This window comes from Suricata suricatta, chromosome X, assembly GCF_006229205.1.
Source record: "Suricata suricatta isolate VVHF042 chromosome X, meerkat_22Aug2017_6uvM2_HiC, whole genome shotgun sequence".
NCBI lineage: Eukaryota > Metazoa > Chordata > Mammalia > Carnivora > Herpestidae > Suricata > Suricata suricatta.
The window spans coordinates 83,596,722-83,616,069 of NC_043717.1; the positions used below are offsets into that span (position 1 = coordinate 83,596,722).

A 19,348-nucleotide genomic window follows, 5' to 3' on the forward strand; every position below is an offset into this window, starting at 1 on the left:
TTTGGTCATTGGTAGTATAAAAGAAGTCAAATAATATAGGATCAACAGGTTAGTTTATCCACTGCTACTGCATATGATACCAAATACTCGGAGGCCAATGTTTATGCAATGTAATTGTATTGGTTTGGATTTTCTTTATCTCTTTCCATGTAATCCCGATCAATTAAGGATTCTATTCTCTTCTTAAGATCAGCAGGCTGTAAAAGAAGGCAAATTTTCAGTGCAAACCCCATCATCATTGGGTCAAGGCTATGTACCAAAAACCCATTAAAAAGATAGTTTTGGCTAATTTATTTAGTCTCCTTGCTTTTTTAAAGAGAAAAAATATAATGAAAATAAAACCAGATTAAGAAATGTTTTTATACTATACATATACTGTTATGTGTTGTCCGTCTTATCATTATACAATACTGTTACTTTTCTATTTTAAAGATATCTTAAAAATTTTTTTAATGTTTACTTTACTTTTTATTTTTTGAGAAAGAGAGATAGAAAATGAGTGGGGGAGGGCAGAGAAAGAGGGAGACACAGAATTGGAAGCAGGCTCCAGGCTCTGAGCTGTCAGCACAGAGCTCGACACGGGGCTCGAACTCACTAACTGTGAGATTAGGACGTGAGCTGAAGTTAGACACTTAATGACTGAGCCACCCAGGCGCCCAAAGGAAGTCTTTTAAGAATCAGCTATTCTCAGGGAACCTAGAAGGCTCAGTTGGTTAAGTGTCCAATTCTCACAGTTCATGAGTTCAAGCCCACATCAGGCTCCACACTGTCAGCGTGGGATTGGGATTCTCTGTCTCTCTCCTTCTTCCTCTAGTCCTCCCCTGCTCACATTCTCTCTAAATAAATAAAACATTAAAATAAAAAGAACCAGCTATTCTCTGCACAAATACAAAACACTAACTTACTGTAACTTCACATGAGGAATACATTATACTTTAGGAAAACAGAATGCTATTTAGTTTTGCCAAGAGAGTTTGAAAAGATTAAGTAAACCCTAAATTTTGGCAAAAATATTTCTCAAAGTTGTATTTTTATAAATTAAGATAAAAAATGTACTGCAGAAAATGCTATTTACAAAAATACAACAACAAATGATCTGATAAGTGAATTATCATTTCATAATTCAGGTCTCTGTATTTTCACGTTTAAGATTTACCTGCTACCTACCATAAACAATTTGGATATTTGAACCCTACCTGTGGTTGAAAAATCAAGAAAGCTTACAACTTGTTCTCATGTTTGCATTCTTACCCTTGGATGAAAAAATTTCACTGTCTTTTGTATCTAGCCTATAAAAAGAATATAATCAGGGAGCCTGGGTGTCTCAGTTGTTTAAGCGACCAACTTCGGCTCAAGTCATGATCTCACAGTCCGTGAGTTCGAGCCCCGCATTGGGCTCTGTGCTGACAGCTCAGAGTCTGGAGCCTGCTTCGGATTCTGTGTCTCCCTCTCTGCCCCTCCCCCACTTGCACTCTCTCTCTCTCAAAAATAAATAAAACATTTTTAAAAAGTTTAAAAAAAAGAACACAATCTTACTGATAGTTCTTCAGATTGCATAAAATGGCCACTTGATTTGAGAAGGCTAAAGAGGGAAAGTGGTCTGATGGGGCAGGCAAAAAAACAGTATTTATTACAGAAATCCTTTAACTGCTGTAGCGTCAGTGATCTCTGGCTGGAGTTGAAATGGTTGTAAGGCAGAGCATAAGGGTAAGAGTGTGGTAATGAAAAAGCAGTATTAGATTTGGAGAAGAGAGAAACCCTGATTATTAGCATTAATAGCTAATGAGCACTTATTACATGCCAGGCCTAATGCTAAGTTTTGTACATAGATCATATCTCATTTAAGCCTCACAATAAACCTCCAAGTGTTATTATTATCATCCCCATTTTACAAAACAAGGTGAAGTGATTTACCTAAGCCCAAAACTCATGAGAACCTCAAGAGCCAAGAGTTTATCCAAACTCTACAAAGTCTTTATCATCACAAAGGTTTGGAAATCTTCTCAAAAATAAAAAAAAAAGTGGAAAATGGCCAGTAAAACACCACACTGTCTAAGCCTCTTTATTATTGGACATTTACACTGGAACATGTCCATTTAATGACCAGTATCAGGTTGGCAAAACAACTGCTAAACTTTTCAAAAAAAAAAAGCCTAATGATGGCTAGTTTTCTATATAGGTCTTTTTAAAGTTTATTTATTCTGAAGGGTGGGGGGCAGAGACAGAGGGAGAGAGAATCCCAAGTAGGTTCCACATTGTCAGCACAGAGCCCAGTGTGGGGTTCAAACTCACGAACTGTGAGATTGTGACCTGAGCTGAAGTCGGACGCTCAACTGACTGAGCCACCCAGGCGCCCCCATCCATACAGTTTTTAACAGACAATTATATAAGCTAAATAAAACAGAAGAGTTAACTTAAAATAACCAAATCTGTCAAAATATCAAGGTAGTTCAAAAAGAAAATCTAAACAAAAATAACAAGATCAAAAGAAATATTGTGAATAAACCTGAAAATTTCACATTTCGCAGCTCAACTTTCAGGTATACGAGCTCTTATAAATAGTTTTCCCTGTTGTCACAGCTATCCATATATGTTAACAAAGGGTTTTTTTTTGTGGGGGGGGGAATCATATATATATGAGGAGAAATTAATCTATGTTTTTAAGATTCGTGTCTGGGGACGCCTGGGTGGCTCAGTTGGTTAAGGGTCAGACTCTTGGTTTCACCTCAGGTCATATCTCAGTTTGTGAGTTCAAGCCCCACATTGGGCTCCACACTGACAGTGCAGGCTGTACTTGGGATTCTCTCTCTCCCTCTCTCAAAATAAATAAATAAACTTAAGAAAGATTTGTGTCTGAAAATCTAACGTGTTCTCTTTTTTATATAACAAGCTCAATACAAAAACATAGAAGTACCTACCTTTACAGGAAATTTCAACTGGTTGTACACTTCTGAAACAAGAAGATTGTGGCTAAGCGTCTTTCTCATCTTCATGATTCGAACAATTGCAGCATCAATTTGGTACTGTCTATCCTGAAATACTCTTTCTGTAGTGCTTGCTTGTTCTTCAACCTAAAAACAAAATTTTCAAACTTAAGAATTTCATCTGAAGCGAAATCTGATTACTAACACAAACTGAACATTTTAGGGCCATGGACACACTGTTAATTAATGATTTAAATATACTGAATTATTTATAGAGACCTTATAAATACAATGACAGAAAAAACCTACAAACAACTCTTTTCTGTCCTAATTATATTGTCCTGTACCAATGAAGTAATGCCAATATTGGTTAACAGAAAAATACCATTTAAAGTTGCCTTTTTAAAAGTAGAAATGGAGAATTCACCATTTTCTTTTACTTCATCCTCAGAATCTTCTAAGTTTGTCACAAGGGGTTATAGACCAGGTTTCTGTATGACATTAGCTTTTCAGTAAAAGTGACGGACTCTGATCTCTGACTTAAGGTATGGTACTAACTAGAGTCAAACTTTTTAAAAATTAATTTTTCTAATATATAAATCATAAATGCAGTGTTATTTATTATGTTTGTTCAAAACCACCAGAAATTTAGGTGCCTAGGTGTCAGTTTATCAATTTTAATGCTAAGGCAAAAATGTCCATCTTTAGCACCTACGTTAAAAGTATAGCTTGGGCTTTTTGCAGCCCATTTCTTTCTGATACAGCATAAATGTTTTAAAAGGACATAGTAATCTTCTATGGGAATATGACACGTTTGATGTGGATGTGTATAAGACAGGAACTTGTCTGAGACATTGCCCTCTGTCCCACATTAAAACTTTCCCTCATGGGGGCGCCTGGGTGGCTCAGTCGGTTAAGCATCCGGCTTCGGCTCAGGTCAGATCTCACGGTTCGTGGGTTCAAGCCCCGCGTCGGGCTCTGTGCTGACAGCTAGCTCAGAGCCTGGAGCCTGTTTCGGATTCTGTGTCTCCCTCTCTCTGACCCTCCCCTGCTCCAGCTGTCTCTCTCTGTCTCTCAAAAATAAAATAAAAAGCAATAAAAAAAATTAAAAAAACAAAAAAACTTTCCCTCATGTACCGCATTAATAAACCTCTGGAACTGAAACCAAATGGTGTCAGGAAATGCTGCATTTGTTTGTTTCTGCAATAAAAGTCTCTTACAAATTCATATGGCAAAAACAAAAACTTCACTGTTAATCAAAGAAATATTAACTAAATCATTCAGAGTTTTCACCCAGCAAATTGGCAAAGATTTAAAAAATAAAATATAATCTTTAGTGCTGCTGAGGGCACCATTAAGACAGGCATTCTTGTTGCGAAGAGTATAAATTGGTCCAGTCTTTCTAGAACACAATATGACATCAGTTTTAAGAGTCTTAAACTGTTCATACTCTTTAACCCAAAAGATATACCTCCAATGAATTTATCATAAAGGATCTCAGAGAGATTAAGGCACAAAGATATTTCCGGCAGATTTATTTACAGTACTAAGAAATTACAAATTTAATTGCCCAGCAGGCATTGGTTGAATAAATTATAACAGCCAGGTAAAAGAACACTGTGTGGCCATCTATCATTTTATGAAGATGTTTAATGGCACAGAAAATTCTAAAGATTTAATGTTAAGCAAATAAAGCAGAATAGAAAACTATCTTGAGTATCAAGCCCAGTTGTGTGCACTTCCCCCCTACCCCAAAAAACTACAAGATCAAATACTGAAATATACTGAGCTAGATATAAGCACAGAAAATGTTAGTGTATGTAATAGTACAGGTATGAAATCTTTATACATTTTTAGTATGAACACATATAATTCCAGTACATCAGAGCAAGGAGAATGCAAAAGAGATACCGTTTCTTTCATCTGGATTTGATTGATCTTTATCCTGAAAAGTTTGTGTTTGAAATCATCATTACAAATGAACTTGTCACCATCTTCAATATCTTTGCCTTTTGGATTTTTTGCCAGAACTCTAGCTTTGCCACAGGCCAAGGACTGCAGTGTTCTCCTTAATTCTCCATCCTCTGAAGAAGAAATAGTGGATTATTTGTTACTAGTTCCTCAACATAAACAGCTACATTCACCTCAATCTAGCTTCTACCCCATCCCTCTATTAAAACTGCTTCCTATTTTACCCAAGGTCATCAATGACTTCCTCTTTGTTCATCCAATGGCTTTTTTCTCTAAAAAGGTTCTAATTATTCCACGTGAATAAGTACCAAATCTTCAGAAATGACATCTCACTTCCTTCTCGTCCCACATTCAAAAGACACTTCCACATGGTTATTAACTATCAACTCAAATATGTCTGAAATTTTATTCATAATCTTCCCCATAATCTTTCCAATTATCAGTCCTGAAATTACCAATCCACTCTGGAGAAACTCTGGAATCCTCTTTTAACTGTTCCTTCCCCTCTATCCTCGATGTACCCAGTAGTTGCTTCCTTAGAGATGCTTCTTCTCCATTCTCATTGGCCTCATTCTAATTGAAGCCCCTTATTGCTTTCAGCCTGAATTACTCATTAGTTTCTGGACTGGCATCTCTTCATCCTCCAAGCTGCCCTATTGTCTACTGATTCCAGGTAAGTTGTCCAAATAAGCCATTTCCAAGTCGTCTCATACTTGAGACCCCACAATGCAGGTTTCATTTGCTAGATTTGCAAGGCTTTCCATGATCAGGCTCTATTCATCTCACCTATCCTTGTATCTCACTATTCGATGCTGCAGTTAAATTCTTCAGGACTCCTGCCCACTGTGCTCATTACTGCCGCCAAGCCTTTTCTCACACTATCTCCCCTGGCAGCATATGCCAGCACCTCCCAAACTAAAACTTGAAAGCCCACCTCAAATATCACCTCCTTCTTGGAGGATTTCCCAATCATGCCAGCCCATTTCTTGTTTCACTGAACTCCTAACACAGTTCTAGTCAGCACCACCAAATTGGTACTTATTGGTTGTGAAATTATTACAAATATCATTTCTCCCTTTCCACATGATTATGAGTGCTAAGAGGGATAATTCCTTTATATCCCCTCAGAGCTCTTAACCTAGTGGAATGCACACAGCAGATACTGAATAATGCTTCCTAATTGATTGATCAACACAAACCTATTCCAGTAGCTTGCTTGATCTCTTCTAAACTGAACTCCTCTCCCTCATTAAACATTAGCAGCACCAGGGTTTGAAAGAGAGAGACCTGGAGTTCTTTTTTACCCTGTTGGAGAAACAGCAGTGTTTAGCCATCATTTTAAAAAAATGAAAATTAATCAAATAATAAACTTTAATAGGAAAAGCATTTTTTCAATCAGTGGACTTAGAAACATGAATTAACATTATCCAGAAAAGCCAATACATTCAGTATAGGGTTTAGGGTGATCCTACCTAAAATAGGAAGGACTGGGTGACCTTTCTATGAGTCTTTTTTAAAAAGTCTTATAATTAAGTAAACAAATAAATAAAAATAAAAAGTCTTACGATTAAAACGAACAGAACAACAAAGTAATGAAATTTAATTACTTGGCCTTCTTACCCGGGTGGCTCAGTCCGTTAAGAGTCCGACTTCGGTCTAGGTCATGATCTCCCCATTCCCAAGTTTGAGCCCCGCATTGGGCTCTGTGCTGACCACTTAGAGCCTGGCGCCTGTTTCAGATTCTGTTTCTCCCTCTCTGCCCTCCCCCCACTTGCACTCTGTCTCTATCTCTCAAAAATAAACAAACATATTAATAACTTGGCCTTATTGTGTCACTACAGATTATTTTTCACAAGCAGCAAGAAATCACTACTTCAAATGCATTTTCAACTTGTTGGATTCAAATTAGTCATGAAAAGCTGCAGGGATTTTTTGAAATTAGATATGGGAACCTGTTCTCCTTTACACCCACTCTATTCTCTAGCTCCCAGCAACAAGAAGTTTCCTGTGAAGAAGTAGAATTGGGAATCCTGCAGCCACAGGTGGAGAAAGGATGGAAGGAAAAGGGCTACTGTTTGTGGTTTTGCAGCAGGGCCAATTCAAAAATGAAGACCACGTTCTTAATAGTGTACATAAAGGTGTGATAAGCAGTCCCTGTTATATATTTAGGATAAATTTGTAAAATAAATCTTCAAGTTAAAAGGAATGACCTCATGGTGAGCACAGTATAATGTATAGAGAAGTTAAATCACTATGTTGTACACCTGAAACTAATGTAACATTGTGTGTAAACTACACTCAAAAAAAATTTAAAGAAAAAAAAGGATGACCTCAACATCAAAACTGAAGATGAAAACTAAGTTATGGGGACATCTACTTACCTCTTTAAATTCTGCCTTGAGCACACAGTGTCCTAGGGTTGACTGCCACTGAAGTTTCCTGCCGCTGTGTTTGCCTAGGTAAAATGTCTTGAAAATCCCCTGAAGTTTTACCATCTACAGTAAATAAAATACAGCTTTATTTAAACTCTGTACCCAGTATCACTTTCACCATTCTTTCTATTTACCTTGTGTAATAATTTCTGGAAACTTTTAGTATTGTGATACCCAGTCAGCCCAATGATCACTTGGATATAAGGTAATGATCTCCCAACTACCAAATCTAATAGCATTCATCAGTCTTTACACTCTTTGATTTCTCTGCAACATTTAAACATCCCCTTTTCCAACATTCACCTCTAATGGCTTTGTGCCTCCATACCATGCCGCTTCCTTTACCTCATGATTGCTTCTTTGTTGGTTTCCTTCACAGGTTCCTCTTCCTACCACCTCCCAGATGTGAACCTTTTCCAAAGTTCTGTCTCGGCCCTTTTCTTCCTATTTCTACATTCTCTTCCTCTTAATGAGGGAGATCTCTACCCCCTTGGCTTCCATGATCACCTCCATGAAGAATTCTCAATATCTCTCTCTAGCTTTAACCCCTTAAGTTTCAGTCCTGAGTTAAGACATTTCCCCAAAAAGTTAGGATGGATTTACTCAAGCCCATGGACTCTGCAATCCAACCCCCTGGTGATACACGGACAAGAATTTTTGAGAGCTGGGCAGAATGATGGGTGCAATCTGGGAAACTAAAGAAAGAGTCAGGGAAATTGGCCCTGAACCCAGAAACTTGACATCATTAACTATGCTCTAATTTAGTACAAGAATAATATAAACGAAAGAGCAAAATATTACAATAGTTGGCATTTCATGTTGGTATGCTTATTGGCACAAACTTTTAAAATGTATTTTTTTTCTTTTGAACTGACTAAGGAGGGTTTTTAAAAATATAATTTATTGTCAAATTGGTTTCCATACAACACCCAGTGCTGGTCCCAAGAAGTGCCCTCCTCAATATCCACCACCCAATTTCCCCTCTCCCCCACTCCCCCAAAATCCTCAATTTGTTCTCTATATTTAAGAATCTCTTATGGTTTGCCTCTGTCCCTCTCTGTCCCTCCATGGTCTTCTGTTAAGTTTCCCAAGATCCACATATTAGTGAAAACATATGGATTTGTCTTTCTCTTACTGACTTACTTCATTTAGCATAATACCTTCCGGTTCCATCCAAGTTGCTGCAAATGGCCAGTTTTCAAGGACAAACAAAACAAAAGTGTTATGTATCCCTGTGCTTATAACACAAGTCCTGAAGAGCAACTCTTACCTCTGGTGGTAAATGGACTTCCATAGGCACATATGTCGGCCAATAACCCATTGTCAGGATATTCACAGTTAATTCAATATTCCCAGGTACATTCTGGTTTTGCATATACTACAGTAAGATCAACACACACACAATGAGATCTTAAAAAAGTATATACATTTCATGTCATAGTAATAGCCCATTCAAGAAGTTCCCCATTACAAAATTATATGTAAACACTAACCATATTTAAAATAAAAGGCAACTATTCTAAAAGGACTATAAATGAAGCCTATATCAAATGTATTAGCTAACATTCTATTACAACGGCACACAAGGATTATGTGACCTTGTTAGAGGCATTATCAGCTTAAATAATCTCTCACTTATGGCTAGGCTGTTATAGGTGGACTCTCATGTCCATTCTTTTCCCCCTACCATCTGCAATCCCCATCTTTGGAGAAACCTATGTGACTTGAAACACCTTGTTGTGACCCCCATTCCTCACCCCACCAGCCAGCCCAAGTATCCGAGTTTTCACCTGCTCCACTGCCTGTTTGCAGGGGGAAGTGGGGGGAAGGAAGAAGAAGGGGAAAGGGCAAAGCAGACAAACCCTATTCTGCCACTACTATAGGAACATGATCTTGCTGATCTTTCTCTTGCATTGTCCACTCTCATTTCCCAACGTAGCAATATACTGGTAAAGAAGCCATCGCTAAAACCCTGAGAGGAAAATCTAATTTGTTATCACTATTACCTATGCTCTTAAGTATTTCAAAACCACCTTCTACCAACATCTACAAAACCGTGGATCTAAGCTGTTCATTCCGAATGTCCCCAAAGGCCTTTTGCAACCATTTTATCACCTCTCCTCCCTCCCCACTGCCAGCTTTGAACATACAAATCACTAACACTGACTGGATGCTAGAGAAAGCCTCATTCTCACTATCTAGCTACAGTTTCTCTTATTCCCAACTTCAGTTCAACAAATTTTATCTGTTTTTGTGTTACCTTGGGTGTATATTGGGAATAAATTCTGAAGTAAGTCAAATATATTCCACTGGTGATTTAATGTGAACATCATCTAAGCTGCTATGATGTATTTACAATGAATACATACTTCTATTTATTCTCTTCAGTGCAAATCATAGCACAGAAATAACTATACTTAAGTTTGAGAAATTAAGAGTTTAACTCACTTTTACCTGTTTGAACTGAATCATGATGTCTTTAGAAAGTTCCATGTCTTTAAACATTCCTTCAAGTTTGCTGGTGAAAGCAGCTCCACATTCTATTAAAGATGTTTATACATTTATAATATTTTAAAGTAGTGAAAACAAACAATTGAAAATTGGAAACATGAAATGTAAAATGTACTTTAACATGAAGTATGATCTGTAACTATTCATAAGAATGAAAAAGTCCTTACCCCAAAGTGTATGCCCCACTAATTCAGCCAAACTCTTTAATCCTGTAGTAACCTTATCTACTATTTAGGCATGAGATAAATGGAAAATATTTATAAAAATAATAAAAACAAGAACAATGCTTTACTTTCTAAAAAGCTGCAACTGCTCTGGATATGTACAATAGGTTGGAAACCTCATAAACTTATTCAATTTCCATTTTCATCATCTGAACAATGATTAAAGAGGCAAGTAATTAAATGAGTAAAAAGCTAACATTTTCTCTCAGAATTCATAGAAAAGGGAATAAAAAGAAGGATAATCATACCATGTTTAAGTTTGGACAACATTGATTTTTCAGCATCTACAGATGCACTCTTCCCAACTAACAAGCGCTTGGCTAAATCTTTCTTATAGAAGGCCTCAAAAACATCCTTACCTATGTTAAAAAATAAAATACAGCTAAGTTTCCAATAAAAAGTTCTTACACAATTGCTCCAAAGTGCTTAACAAATCACACCAAGTTATTTAAATTTATACATTTCACGCAAGTTTGTTAAATGCAACAGACATTAGAGGTAGATATTTATGCTAGACATTTCAAATGTTCTTTGCCGTAAAGAATTAAGACGGCATTAATTTTCCTTTAAAAAAGTTTTAGTTGACTGGTGGTTTTGGCATTAACAGAGATTAAAACAAGTAGCAAAAATCAAGACTCTTAATAAGTGGAAAAGCCAAAGCACAAGGCAATTAAGTACCCCAATGAATTAAATGCAACAAATATAATACAATTTTAAATATCTAGCTCCCATATACTCTTCTCCAGGTTGAGAGCTTGATTTTAAAAGAAAAATTTTAAGGCAAAAACACTTACCATAGATAAATCTAAATATGATCATAATTTTATCCAACATTTTTTCAAGTTCTTCATCTGTAGCTTCTTTGTTGCCTGCGCGAAGCTTTGAATCTACATACTTAGCTAAAATGGGGGGGAAGTTTATTGTTTAGTGATCATGAGTATCCATAAGATACCAGGCACTATATATACCCAAATAGGAATATGACATACTGAGTTTTTCAATGCTTCAGAGATACATATGCATTTTCTAAAGTCTCCATCAAGTGACTTATTCAACGTCACAGAGCTAATAAGTACCAGAGCCTGAACTTGAACCCAACTTTTCTGGCTCCAGATCTGATGTACTTTCCACTATCCTGAGGGTTATTAAAATGGGGTATATGTATCCTGGGGGAGGTAGTGTATACAGTACCATGCTGGAGTCATCAAAACCACCGAAGATTGGGGGGAGGGGGTCCAAGATGGCAGCAGCAGAAGAGCCTAAACTCACTTCCTCCCATGAACACACCCCAGCTACAGGTACATGGAGCATCTTGTTTTGAAAAACATCTGAAAACTGGATGAACTGCTCTCCACAACAAAGGATAAAGGATCATAGCAAGATGGGTACAAAGACACAGATACTGCAACACACAATAGGGAAAGATTTCACCAGACAGGTGCTTCTCCTAGAGGAACAAGGGACTGTTGCCTTATTTCAGGCACCCTGGCCTTAGTGATCTGTAGCAGACAGAGGAGCCCCCAGAACATCTGACTTAAAAAACCAACAGACTTTGTGGCACCTGGGAGGCTCAGTCAGTTAAGCATCTGACTTTGGCTCAGGTCGTGATCTCACAGTTCGTGGGTTCAAGCCCCGCATCAGGCTCTGTGGTGACAGCTCAGAGCCTGGAGCCTGCTCCGGATTCTATGTCTCCCTCTCTCTCTACCCGTCCTTTGCTTGTGCTCTGTCTCTCTTTCAAAAATAAACATTTTAAATAATTATAAAAAACAACAGACATTGTGATTTCTAGGAATCCCAAAGTACTCCAGGAAATGGAGATTCCCTTCTCGGACGGCTCTCTTGTAGCCTGGCTCACCTCAACACCCAGTGAAAAAACAGCCATTTGAATAGCACCTAGACTATATGAGAAAGATACATTTGCTGATCTGGGGGCATAAGAGCTAGAGGGGCAAGATACAGATAATATACTCCCTGAAGATCAAGGTGCTAGCACCATAACCGCACTTTCCACATAGCTCGCTAGCACAGGTAGATGAGCTTATATGTGGTAACTGAACTCAACAATACACTGAGAGGTCCTTGAGTGGCTCAGTCAAACATCCCGACATTAGCTCAGGTCATGATCTCATAGTTCGTGGGTTCGACCCCACATCGGGCTCCGTCCTGACAGCTCAGAGCCTGGAACCTGCTTCAGATTCTGTGTTTCCCTCTCTCTGCCCCTCCCCTGCTTGAGCTGTCTCTCTCAAAAATAGACAATAATTAAATAAAACTGTTAAAATTAAAAAAAACACCAATACACTGAAAGGATCATACACAACAATCAAGTGGGATTTATTTCAGGGATGAAAGGACGGTTCAGCATCCACGAACCAATCAACATGATACACCCACACTAATAAAATGAAAAATAAAAATAATATGATCATTAGATGTAGAAAAAGCATTTGACAAAATTCAACAGCCATTTACGATTAAAAACTCTCAACTAAGTGAGTATTAGGGGGACGTACTTCAACAAAATAAAGGCCATATAGGACATACCCACAACTAATATCATACCCAACAGTGAAAAGCTGAAAGCTTTCCCTCTAAGATCAGAAACAAGACAAAAGTTGCCCACTATTCCCAGTCTTATTCAACATCATATTGGAAGTCTGGTCACAGCATTAACGCAAGGAAAATAAAAGGCATACAAGTGGGAAGGAAGAAGTAAAATGGTCACTGTTTGTACATGACACTGTATATAGAAAACCCTGAAGAATCTACCACAAAACTATTCGAATAAATGATAGTTGCAGGATACAAAATATAGAAGTCTCTTGTGTTTCTATACATTAATACTAAACTATCAGAAATAGACTCAAGAAAACAATCCCATTTACAACTGCATCAAAAAGAATAAAATATCTAAAAATAAATTTAACCAAAGAGGTGAAAGACCTGTATGTGGAAAACTCTAAGATACTGATGAAAGAAACTGAAGATGATACAAATAAATGGAAAAATGTATCGTGCTCATGGCTTGGAAGAACTACTATTGCTAAAACGTCCATACTACCCAAAGTAATCTGCAGACTCAATGCAATCCCTATCAAGATTCCAATGGCATTTTTCACAGAACTAGAACAAATAATTTAAAAATTTGTATGGAACCACAAAAGATCCCAAATAGCTAATCTTGAGAAAGATCAACTACGCCAGGGAGTATCATGCTCCCTGATTTTAAACTATACTACAAAACTATTAATCAGGGCGCGTGGGTGGCTCAGTCAGTGAAGTGACCAACTTCAGCTCTGGTCATGATCTCACAGCTCGTGAGTTTGAGCCTCACATCCAGCTCTCTGTCAGCACACAAACCACTATGGATTCTCTCTCTCTCTCTGCCCCTCCACCACACGTACATGCCCGAGCACTCTCTTTCAAAAATTAAACATTAAAAAAAAAAACTATAGTAATCAGTGCTCACTTCAGCAGCACATATACTAAAATCAGAAGGATATTAGTATGGCCCAAGGATGGCACGCAAATTCGTGAAGCATTCTCTATTTAAAACACAAATAAACTATGGGTGCCTGAGTGGCTCAGTTAAGCATTCCCACTTTGGCTCAGGTCATGATCTCGCAGTTCTTGGGTTTGAACCCTGTGTTGGGCTATGTGCTTGCTGACAGCTCAGAGTCTGAAGCCTGCTTCAGATTCTGTGTCTCCCTTTCTCTCTCTGCCCTTCCCCTGCTCACGTTCTGTCTCTCTGTCTCACAAAAATAAACAAACATTTAAAAAGACTTTTTAATAAAAAAAAAAACACCCAAAAAAATCCCTACAGTAATCAAAACAGTATGATATGGACATAAAAACAGATACATATATCAATGGAATAGAATAGAGAGCCCAGAAATAAACCCATGTTTATGTGGTCAATTAATCTATGCCAAAGGAGGCAATAACATACAATGGGAAAAAGGACACTCTTTTTTGGTTTTTTATTTATTTTTGAGAGACAGAGACAGTGCGAGCAGGGGAGGGTCAGAGAGAGGGGGAGATATAGAATAGGAAGACAGGCTCCAGGCTCTGAGGTGTCTGTCAGTACAGAGCCCGACACGGGGCTCGAACCCACAAAGTGTGAGATCATATGCTGGAGTCATATGCTTAACTGACTGAGTCACCCAGGCGCCCCAAAAGGATACTCTTTAATAAATGGTATTAGGAAAACTGGATAGCCGCATGCTAAAGAATGAAACTGGACCATGATCTTATACCATACAGAAAAATCAGTTTCCAATAAGGGGTTAATATCCAAAATAGATAAAGAACTCCTACAACCCAGCAACAAAAAAAAAATCCAATTAAAAAATTGGCAGAGGATCTGAATAGATATTTTTCCAAAGACCTACAGATGGCCAACAAGCACATGGAAAGATGCTCAATATCACTAATCATCACGGAAATGCAAATCAAAACCATAATGGGATATCACCTCACATCTGTCAGAATAGCTAGTATCAAAAAGACAAAAAATGTGTTGGCGAGGATTTGGAGAAAAGGGAACCCTAGTGCATCATCGGTGGGAATGTAAATTGGTGCAGCCACCATGGAAAATATTATGGCGGCTCCTCAAAAAAATAGAGTTAACATATGATCCAGCAATTCCATCATGAAGAAAATGAAAACACTAATTCAAAAACATATATGCACCCCTATGTTCACTGCAGCATTATTTACAATAGGCAAGATAGGGAAACAACCTAAATGTCCAGCAATAGATAAATGGATACAGAAGGCTAAGAAAGAGAGGAGAAAGAGACAGACAGCCAGCCACAGAACGACAGAGAGAGAGTGAGTGAGTGTGTGTGTGTCTGTGTGTAATGGAATACTACCCAGCCATAAAAATGAATGAAATCTTGCCATTTGCGACAACACAGATTTGAAGATTTTATACTAAGTGAAACTAAGACAGAGAAATACGACAAATACCATAGGACTTTACTTATATGTGGAATCTAAAAAGTAAAACAAGACAAAACTCAGACTCAAATACAGAGAATAGATTGGTGGTTGCTAAAGGGAAAGGGGTTGGGGGTATCAAAATGAGTAAAGGGGATAAAGAAACACAAATTCAGTTACAAAATAAGTCATGGGAATATAATGTACAGTATAGAGAATTTAGTTCATAAATATTGTATTAACTTTTTAAGGAGACAGATGGTAACTAGGCTTATTGTGGTGACCATTCACAATGTATACAAATGTTGAATCACTATGCTGTACATTTGAAACTAATATAACATATGGCAATTACATCTCCAAAAAAAGCCACTGAAAGACCTGGCCCATCTTCTGAGTGTCCATTTTATACTGATAGTGAGCAATCTTAAACACTACTTATGAAAACAAACCAGACACATTATAGAGTAAAAGGCAAAATCTGCCAAAAATTTTAAGTAGATCAACGAAATTTCATCCTTTTGCCGGAGGACTCTAGACCTTCAGAGGGTGCCTCCCCTGACACTAAAGGGTAATTTGGTGGGAAAACCTAAGAAACACTGCCATATATCATCTCCTTACACTAAAATGGACCCAGATTACCAGATTATTTTTGTCCTGGACATTTTTTTTAAGTTTATTTATTTTGAGAGAGAGAGTGCCCACATGAATGGGGTAGGGGCAGAGAGAGGGGGAAACAGAGAATCTCAAGCAGGGTCCGCACTGTTAGCACAGATCCCTACGCAGGGCTCGATCTCAGGAACCATGAGACCATGACTTGAACCAAAATCAAGAGTCAGATGCTAACCAACTAAGCCACCCAGGCGCCCCTGTCCTGGACATTTTCTTTCCTCACTAGCAACTGTAATTTCTTGCTAGCCTTTCTTGTAGAACCTAAGTGTGGGCCCTCTAGAAGTAGCACCCTGTCCCACCTCTAAACTGCTACAGGCTTAGAAAAGAGGTATCAAGCTTAGGGTAAATAAAAGTAAACAGGGTTCAATGTACAATCTTACCAAGAAAGAACATCATGCCTGACATGTGACTGATGTTCTTCATCTCAAAGGACTTATTCCTTAAAATAAGGTTATTAGAAACTGCCACCTAAGCAACTCCAAATAAATGAGGTGTTGAATCAACTACAACCTTGTCAAAATTTCAAATTAACTGAAATTTTATACATAAAAGAACATTAAACAGCCGGGGGAAAAAAGACTGGAAAAATACCTATAAGTTCAGCAGGTTTGTTTGGTCTTTTGTTAATGAATGTCTCAAATGCTTCTTTCATGGCATTGATGAATTTTTCATTTTTCAGAAAACAAATATCAATTATATGGTCAACCTTATCTTTAAAATCCAGTAATTCTTGAACCATGGTTTTATCTTTTTCAGGATTAATTACAATAGTGCTGCCAAATGCCTAAAAAATAAAAATGACCACTTTTTAGTAAAACTGAGTTATCTGATGAAAACAATTCCCAAATCACATTTTAAGTAGGTACACATATCTTTAAATCTCAAAATATTAAAATAAAGCTTTTTTGAAGTCAGGAAAAGAAAAAATAAAGCGATAAAACATGCAGACTGATACAATTAATCTACAGTCACAAAATAAGAAATGACATATTGGATATATGGTATCATAATGGGTATTATTATAAGTCTCTGGGTTTTTGTTCCTACTTTTAAAGAAGTCAGGTTTGAATTTTTTAAAAACAGCAATCTGACTTCAATGTAAAACTGAAGAAAGGAAGGAAAGAAATTCTGGATCCAAACAAAATCCTCTTTCTTGCCGCTCCCTCCCCACATTCATTGTTTTAAGTATTGAAGCTAGCAATCACATGCGACCTCAGGAAGGTAACTTTTATTGCTGATGTGCTACACAGCTATCAGCCTCAGGTTGACCACGCTCAAAACTCCCATTACTTAAAACAAAATTGGATCTAACAAGTAAGAAATACTTGCTGATACGCACTCTATGCAGACTATAAGACATGAAAAAAAACCACAGGTTAATTGTTAATACCTTAATGTATTCAATCCACTGCTGCAAGAGAACCTGAACTCCACCTCGAACTCTACTAAAGAGCTGATACAGGAGAGATAAATCTTGAATTCGGTTTTCATCAAGGAGGTTATTTAAACCTGGAATTTCAAACATTTTGGCATTAAAAATAATTAACAAAAATGTCAGACATTTTAATTAAAATTAAGTTAAATTATTACTGTGATACTGGTCTAAACTATTACTAGTCTATAAATTTTAATAGAGATTTGTTTTCTAGTAAATCCAAATAGATAAACCAACTTTCCAAATGAAAACTAAATACAGAGAGCTTTAGTCTATATAAAAACAAAAATAATTATGTAGTAGTTTGTGCCATTTAGCATAGATCAGAGGGATAAACCAATTTGTAAAAACTGGTTTACTTAAATACACATTATAAATAACTCACACATGTGTGTGGTAGCATACTACATCTGGCACTAATTAATATACGTAACTATATTTTCCAGAGTGTTGGATACAGTCTGTGGTATTTTAAATACCATGCATTAATAGGCAAAGTTTAAGAGGTTTTTTTAATGTTTGTTTACTTTTGAGAGAGAGACAGACAGACAGATAGACAAGAGTGTGAGCAGGGGAGGGGCAGAGAGAGAGAGGGAGACACAGAATCTGAAGCAGGCTCCAGGCTCTGAGCTGTCAGCACAGAGCCTGACATGGGGCTCCAACTTCCAGACCATGATATCTTGACCTGAGCCACAGCTGGGTGCTTAACCAACTGAGCCACTCATGCACCACTTAACAGGCCAAGTTTAAATAAGGTTCTAATGTATTTGATTTTCAGAATGAAATAATATGTAACTGCTTTAAAGTTCTAAAACATATCCATTTTATACAAAAGGTGGTTGGAGGGAAAGGGAAGACTTTTGTCTATTTCTGGCACTGTCAAAATAAAATTCAGGGTATACCCTCAAAATCACTGGGATTGGAAGAAGTGCTTAGTTTTATATGCTATGAATAAAACACTTGAGTATAAAAAGGAATCTTACCACAGTCTTAAAATTAAGAATTCCCACATTTCCCACTGTTTGATTTTTTTTTAAACTGGTGTTAGTGGACCCCTCTCATTCTCAATTCCTGTATCTTTTTAAAAATATTTTTTAATGTTTATTTATTTTTGAGAGAGAGAGAGAGAGAGAGAGAGAGAGAGAGCGAGCGCCCGAGCAAGCGTATACACAAGAGCATGAGTGGGGGAAGGGTGCAGAGGAAGACAGAATTCAAAGCAGACTTCAGGCCCTGAGCTGCCAGCACAGAGCCCGATGCGGGGCCTGAACCCATGAGCCCTTCAGCCGTAAGATCATGACCTAGGCCAAGGTTGGATGCTTAACTGACTAAGCTACCCAGGCGCCCCCCTCAGTTCCTATATCTTTAAGTTAGGGCAAGAAGCACCTCCTTAAGTTTACAATGAACAGGGAAAAAGGGTTCTATCTTCAAAAAAGCAGCCACATAGCATCAAGCATTTAAAAGGGTAATCCCTAAAAAAATTTTTTACTTGTCTGCTGCTACCATTTAAAAAGTAATCTATTTATAAATTGTCATTTACCTTTCTGAAGAATTGCTGTTAAGTGTTCACCTAGAAGTTGTTTTTCTACAGTAGCAATTAATGACTTCCTACAAGAAAAAAAGTTTAGAATTACTGACATTGGACTTTGCTGAAAATTTAAAACGTTTCCTTGGGGGGGAAAAATCATATAGCTTATTTTATTTTAATATTCCTATCCTACGTTTAAATTTATTGGTGCTCAAAGTCACTCTAGTTATGCAAGAAGAAAAAGTGTGTTATTTCAGAATTTGATTTACATCACTAAATAAGTATTTCCATGATCTTGCCATGGCTGGCTTTTTCCAAGTTTCTCTGCTTTTATTAGGAAGGCAGTTATCTATGCTGCGTACAGGAGCCTTGGGGGAAGGGGAATATTTAGGAAAGCACAGAAACAGTTTCTCCTCCTAACAGAGAACCATAGGGAGGGGAAGAGGGGAAAAAGAGTTAGGGAGAGGGAGGGAGGCAAATCACGAGAGACTCTTGAATACTGAAAACAAACTGAGGGCTGAAGAGGGAGGGGAAAAGGGGAAGGCGGGTGATGGTCATGGAGGAGGGCACTTGTTGGGGGAAGAGCACTGGGTGTTATATGGAAACCAACCTGACAATAAACTATAAAAAAAAGAATACACCTACTATGATGAGCACTAAAGAATTATTAAGTCATGATATTGTATACCTGAAACTAATATAACACTCAATGTTAA

General features: G+C 37.5%; 1 protein-coding gene across 2 annotated transcripts in view; it reads right to left on the reverse strand.

Annotated features, from left to right (window-relative positions):
• Positions 1 to 98: 98 nt before the first annotated feature.
• The window catches only part of CUL4B (cullin 4B), a 36,871-nt gene continuing 17,621 nt past the window's right edge, over positions 99 to 19,348 (reverse strand). The window contains exons 10-21 of one of the 2 annotated variants that reach the window (XM_029930548.1): positions 18,645 to 18,712; positions 17,063 to 17,181; positions 16,264 to 16,456; positions 10,857 to 10,961; positions 10,311 to 10,421; positions 9,776 to 9,867; positions 8,598 to 8,705; positions 7,277 to 7,390; positions 6,095 to 6,200; positions 4,836 to 5,008; positions 2,919 to 3,071; positions 99 to 197 (exon numbers count right to left, since the gene is read on the reverse strand). In XM_029930548.1, the coding sequence (XP_029786408.1) occupies positions 102 to 197; positions 2,919 to 3,071; positions 4,836 to 5,008; positions 6,095 to 6,200; positions 7,277 to 7,390; positions 8,598 to 8,705; positions 9,776 to 9,867; positions 10,311 to 10,421; positions 10,857 to 10,961; positions 16,264 to 16,456; positions 17,063 to 17,181; positions 18,645 to 18,712 (1,438 nt within the window). In that variant the 3' untranslated portion in view covers positions 99 to 101. The remainder of the gene's footprint in view (positions 198 to 2,918; positions 3,072 to 4,835; positions 5,009 to 6,094; positions 6,201 to 7,276; positions 7,391 to 8,597; positions 8,706 to 9,775; positions 9,868 to 10,310; positions 10,422 to 10,856; positions 10,962 to 16,263; positions 16,457 to 17,062; positions 17,182 to 18,644; positions 18,713 to 19,348) is intronic. The other variant, XM_029930550.1, reaches the window with a different exon arrangement.